Here is a 6,349-nt window from a genome sequence, read left to right on the forward strand (position 1 = left end):
ATATTATATGTATTATAATATGTAGATATATATTCTAAGAAACTGTCAGGTCCAAAACACCTTTTTGCAGGTAACAGAACGGTCAAATGTCAGAATTATTGCTTTCCTTCTAACTGACAATTTGTCAGGAAAAGAAAAAGATGCTTGAGAAAAACAAATATCAAAGTAATATAATAGTTATATTATATGTATTATAATACGTAGATATATATTCTAAGAAACTGTCAGGTCCAAAACACCTTTTTACAGGTAACAGAACGGTCAAATATCAGAATTATTGCTTTCCTTCTAATTGACAATTTGTCAGGAAAAGAAAAAAACGCTTGAGAAAAACAAATATCAAAGTAATATAATACAATTACATTATATGTATTGTAATATGTAGGTATATCTTATAAGAAACTGACATGTCCAAAACACCGCTTCTCAGGTAACAGAACGGTCGAATAACAGAATTATTGTTTTCCTTCTAACTCACAATTTGTCAGGTAAAGGAAAAAATAAAACTTCAACTCGATGTATCGGTTGTTACACCGATCCTTGAACGGATACACGTATTCAACGAACAAGGCTTTCGCAGAGGAGATGTTTCGAGAGCAATACATATATTATATGGCAGAGCTTCGAACCTTCGACACGCAAAGGAACATCGATTCAAGAGGAGAGACGAACATTCTTCATAGGTCAGCGAGCATAGAACGATTTTAGACACGGCCTTTGGGCTGTTCTGTTCGTGCTTTGCGCCGTGGCATGTCTTCTCATTTCGTCCTAATAATCTTTTAATGTTCAAATATCATATTATGTATATTCTACCTTTTTTTCAATATACTCTAAATTAGACACGCGAAAAAAGAGTTTGATTTTATGTTCGATTCGCATTTGCATACTGAACATGATTAGATAAGACCTCTAGCTTGACAATAATGCATAATTTTGTAGAAAAGAATCTAACGAAGACTATTGCATTCCGATTCAAAATCTATCGGTGTTCGACGAAATAACGACAAATTTCCATACATACATGTCTCCACTCGACTTTATCTACGACCATCGAGATTATTCAAACCGAAGAAATTTTACTTTACAATATCCTATTCCACCAACTATAGCCTCTCTGCTCACGCAACGTTTGACACGATAACCTCAAACACTGTATATACGTCTGACCCAAAGCACGAAAGTACTAAAAATTACGATACCGATAACAGATAATAAATTACTGTTGTTATGAATGATTTCAACCAATTATATTGTATAAAACTGATCCCATTGTATGCAAAAATTAAACAGTGTGAAAACTTTGATATTTATCATCATTTGACATAACTACTTCCCTGAAACAGTGATCAAGGAACGAACGTTCTCCTATATTATAGAATAAATAAAGCACTGTCATCTTCGGTCAATGATATTTGAAAATTTAGAGAAATATACATCATGTTCGAATTTTACGTAACATTCAAATGAGATACAGCGATATTTTGGTAGATCAGTTTGCTAATCGGTCGGTAAACACGTAAACAGGTATCAAAAAGTCTCGAAAGTCATCGAGAAGAATCAAGACGCAACGATTAGCGCGAAGAGCTGCACTACTATCGGTTACATAACAAGGCAAAGATACGATGACACGAAATAACGCTATGGTCAATTTATAAAATACGTACTGCTTTATTCTCGACGTATTTCATTCTTCCCCCTACACCCACCTTTTTTGTTCTTTTTACTTTACCTTTTGCACTTGATCGGTAATTCGAATTAAAAAACATCTGATGAAAGCGTACTATACATGTAACGTACAATTCGCTATGCACCAAATACAATATGATAATGCGATACAACAAAAAAATATCAAGTAATTTGTCATTAGATGTACAACAAGGATTACTATGTCGACCAAGGTCGATACTTGAAAACAACAGAGCCGGTATGTAAAAAAAACTATAACAAATCTCTGTCAGGTTTGTTGTGCGTATGTGTATATGTCTCCTATATGTATGTACATATATATAATTGCCTGTGTAATAAAATTAATAGAAAAAACGCAGTATAATAATTCTTCCATAAGATTCGGTACTGTTTCTGTTAACCATACTATTACTACTAGTAGTACCATTATTACTATTATTAGACGTGTTACACAATACTCTCGCGTCTTCTTAAACGAGTTTCGCTGGCCAATGACCAAAGCTAGATAACGTCGTGTATCGCGACCCATTTACCGACTTGCTAATCTCGAACTCTAATCCGAACTTGATTTTCTTAAACTTGTATGGCTTAAACAATTTTAGAAATGTTACATTCTTGAATACTACAAATAGGATCGTAATTATTCAGAATAATTATTCACCGTGTGAGTAAATATATGCTTATATACTATCGTTTTTCAAAAGACCACATTTACATACATATACTTTTAATATCCAATCTATCATTTATCACTATTTACTATATAAGTGTAATATTATCACAAAAAGATATTTTTTCACTCATCTCTTTGTATAAATTTCTTGCAATAACGTCGTTACCAAAAAATGTGATATCATAAAGCACAATTCTAATTTTAAAATCCAGATATGAATTTCTACATTTCTACAATATTACATGTACCTATTACATACATCTCATATGTTACGTTACGTAATAGTAGACACCATGCGGACACATTCGACTTACATTCATATTCTCGCACATAACATAATAACGCACCATTTGATTTCTTAAATAGTTTTAGAAAATATTTTATAAATTTGAAATTATTAAATACTATATATATATATATATATATATATATATATATATATAGAGAGAGAGAGAGAGAGAGAGAGAGAGAGAGAAATCAGAATGTTTATCTGTTAAGATAATGGCTATAAAATTTCACTGAATTTCTAAAAAAGACAAAGATAATAAGACAAGAAACAAATTAATATAGGCTTTAGACTGAATAAAATACATATGTACATATTAATCATCCATATACTGTAAACTCACTTTACACACGACCACATGGCGCACGTATATATACCATGTGCAAACATGTATACATATATACATATAATTATCAAGATTTATAATCTTAAATTGAAATACTTCAATTTGAACCACAAATTGTAAACAAATTGCAATTGAATCTCGTTTAATTAAATGTGAGATATTATTCGATATAAAAGTTGCTTGGAAGAAATGTTCCTATATTATATATTTATTCATTTAATTGTGTAATGTTGAACGAGTTACACGAGTTTCGTCATGTATGTGTATAGAAACTTGTGACGAAAGCAGTTATAGATCATATTGAAAATGTAAAGGCATAAAAAAGCTCAAGCAATCAGCGATCAAAAGGAGCAAGCACGTAAACATATTCGTATACGTACTATAGGTGCGCGTGCACGCAAAGCGAGCGAATAGTCAGACACTTCAGACAGGCAGGCAAGCATGGAAGGCACGACGCACGACGGAAAAAGCAGAATGACAGTTGGTAATTATAACGAAGAGCGGATTCCGTGGGGTAAGGCCGGTGAGCCCCGTGGAAGTAACGAAGTCCGCGCCGTGGCGCGCCACCACGTGCCTAACTAGCTAGCTGGCTTGCTGACTGCATGCTAGCTCGGTAGCCACGCGTTATATAGTATCGTAAATGATGGCGTCTCGTAATCGAAATTTTCAACATAATACGAATAATGAATTTTATTCGAAACCAACTAATAATGTTTAACAAAATTATGGATTCAGTACTGACTGATTATATCACGAACCTAGCAATTAATGGATTGATTTATACTCACCAACACGATGATCCATAATGAAAAAATTGAGATGGACGCAATGTACACGCGGTCTAGCAATGTCCTCGTGGTTGGCTTAATTCGATACTCGATCAGCTGTTAAATAGAGAAAGAAACAGCATGGTAAGAAAAAAGAAATACACTCTTTAAATGCGACCAGAAGTCATGTCACACTTCTTAACAAAATACCCAAGTTAAACGAATAAATCAGGAAAAAAAATGTACAAAATCTAACCAACAATTCGTGGGGACGCGTACACTAACACGATAAAAATATTGTATGATCGCGCAACACGAGCTAACTCGATTTTTGCCGGTCATCGAGTTTCAATACACGAATGATGAATGACAAACAACACTAAAAGATATGCCATGTCCATACCGTTGAACAGTTAACACACGATGTGTCTCACGGTTTCTTTCTCTCTCACGTTTTCTTCTTCGACCAACTGATCTGTCGTTCGACAACTCACCGGTCTATCTCTCTGTAGTTTCCCTATGTTTCTTTCGATCACAGCGTCCTTTTCTGATCGAATTACTTCCCGTTAGGACTAATTTCTCGTTCTCTCTGACAGATAAACACTACGAATGCGGCGGGTTCTCGCAGCGTGTGCGCCAGCGTCAGTAAGATTGACAGTCGGCGCTGATGACAGACAGGTGCGCCCGCCTTCCGGCCTAACAAGTCGGCAACCTACCGTCCCGCTTACGTATCTTTCTCTGTTCGTTCGCATACCCGTCTGCCCGCCTGCCCGTCTACCCGTCTACCCGTCTACCCATCTACCCGCCAAGACCCTTTGCACGTTATACTCACATTCATCCATTCTCTTTTAACATTTTCCTGCCATCTAGTGACGTCCTACCTAAAACATCTATATACTATTTAATTTTATACGCATCTTTTCATTCACTAATTTCAAATATGTAAATAGATTACAATTATCTTTAACTTTAACCTTGCTCTCTTCCAACTTTTCGGTTATATGACTAAATTGTATCTTTTATTTAATATAATCTTTTCTTTTTTATTTAATATTACTAGGACTATTTATGTATTTTTTAAGTTTTCACTAGCAAAGAAGAAAGAAAAGAAATAACGAATACAACAGGACAGTTGAATTGCTTTGCGATTGTTTTTACGTTTGTTTGCATTAAATTCAATACATAAAATAGTTTACTTAACAACACAATTTGCTAAATCCTGACTAAATGAAAAAGCGCAAGTCATGAAACAATAATATGGAAATGGATATAATGGATAGGAAAAATAATAGAAAAATAGATTATACTTCCTTCTAATTTGTCATTATTAATCAATTGAACAAACATTTTACTTATTCGATGCACTGTTGACTACTTAAGTTGCTGTTGAGGTTTACATATATATATATTTACATTTCAATATAAATTCTAAAAGAAAGCAAGATACGGTACTTTCTCGTAATTTCTTTCTCCAGCTTCGACCTGACGTATAAATTCTCCACATATTATTTCAAATCTACTCCTGCGTTTTTCTTTGGTCACGCATTCTTCAAAATCATGAAGTACTGCTTTGCATTTGTCTATTCCTTTATAAAATCCATATGCTTCAATACATTCGGCTAAATGAAACTCAAAATTTCTGCATTCAACTTCATGCTGATTATGCAAATTCGCTGACAAAGCGTTAGTCAACGGAGAACGTATCAGAGGATCTGAGTAGATATAGTATTTATCTCGCATCTCCATCCTTGATTTAGCAGTACTTTCATCCATGGTTCTAAAATTACAATAATATAAACTATTAAATACCATTATTAATATTTTATTATGGGATTACATATAGAAAATAATTGAGATGACTACTACATTGAAATAGATACTTTACACTTTTATTAATATAACCTCTGTATTGCTTTTTTTTTATCTTATTTGTTTTTATATAATAATAAGATAAGATAATATATTACCCAATAAAATATGCGTATATAATAAATAAATTCTACTTAAACAAGTCCAACACTTCCAAATAATTTAAATGTTACTTCCTTGAAAATTTTGTTGTGTAATGAGGTAACAGTACAGCCAGATAATTTCGCTACTATCGCCATCTATTATAAATTATAATAATGAAATGAAATTAACTTATTCAACAATTAAGATTATTTTCCATTATACATGTGTATATATTATAAATAACGTTTGTTAAAGTTCTCTTTGAACCATATTATATGAGACAAAATTTTCGATTGGCCCACTAACAATAAAATAATCTAAGCTGATCACGCTTCGTGATTCATCCTTTATTCGTATATTGCACTATAGCTTATTGTTACTGTTATAATGTTTATAAAAATTATTATAATTATTTTAGTTTCATTCATTTACACATATACATATACATTTATTATTTATTAATTGGATATATTCTCCAGTCGATAGGCCAAGCAGTTTCCATCATCATGCAATTGTTTATATTGGTAAAGAGTGAAGAGACATTATGCAAGGAAAGAATATTTCTTACCGATGCCGGCGTCGTGCGGAAAACGTGAGATCCGTACGAAATGCGGATAGGAAAATAATAAATTTGATAA

General features: G+C 33.0%; 2 protein-coding genes and 1 long non-coding RNA gene across 6 annotated transcripts in view; 1 reads left to right on the forward strand and 2 right to left on the reverse strand.

Annotated features, from left to right (window-relative positions):
• The window catches only part of LOC122567488 (homeobox protein AKR-like), a 16,396-nt gene extending 11,457 nt beyond the window's left edge, over window positions 1–4,939 (reverse strand). The window contains exons 1-2 of one of the 2 annotated variants that reach the window (XM_043726062.1): window positions 4,253–4,939; window positions 3,780–3,875 (exon numbers count right to left, since the gene is read on the reverse strand). In XM_043726062.1, the coding sequence (XP_043581997.1) occupies window positions 3,780–3,795 (16 nt within the window). In that variant the 5' untranslated portion in view covers window positions 3,796–3,875; window positions 4,253–4,939. Of the gene's footprint in view, window positions 1–3,779; window positions 3,876–4,161 lie in introns of both variants that reach the window. The other variant, XM_043726063.1, reaches the window with a different exon arrangement.
• Window positions 12–6,325, forward strand: LOC122567508. 2 transcript variants are annotated; one of them, XR_006316780.1, is made up of 4 exons: window positions 12–165; window positions 250–2,350; window positions 4,355–4,436; window positions 6,191–6,325. It is a non-coding gene; the product is annotated as an uncharacterized LOC122567508 (long non-coding RNA). The 2 variants fall into 2 exon arrangements; XR_006316779.1 differs by having other exon boundaries at window positions 12–2,350.
• On the reverse strand, window positions 5,066–5,915 carry LOC122567505. Of its 2 annotated transcripts, none has more exons than XM_043726104.1 (2): window positions 5,726–5,915; window positions 5,066–5,535 (listed from the first exon to the last, which is right to left on the reverse strand). In XM_043726104.1, the coding sequence occupies exon 2, from the start codon at window positions 5,529–5,531 to the stop codon at window positions 5,187–5,189; it is 345 nt and encodes a 114-aa protein (XP_043582039.1). In that variant the 5' UTR covers window positions 5,532–5,535; window positions 5,726–5,915; the 3' UTR covers window positions 5,066–5,186. The 2 variants fall into 2 exon arrangements, with proteins under 2 accessions (XP_043582039.1, XP_043582040.1); XM_043726105.1 differs by lacking the exon at window positions 5,726–5,915 and adding an exon at window positions 5,644–5,704.
• Window positions 6,326–6,349: the final 24 nt, after the last annotated feature.

The sequence above is a fragment of the Bombus pyrosoma genome, linkage group LG5, assembly GCF_014825855.1.
Source record: "Bombus pyrosoma isolate SC7728 linkage group LG5, ASM1482585v1, whole genome shotgun sequence".
Taxonomy (NCBI): Eukaryota; Metazoa; Arthropoda; class Insecta; order Hymenoptera; family Apidae; genus Bombus; species Bombus pyrosoma.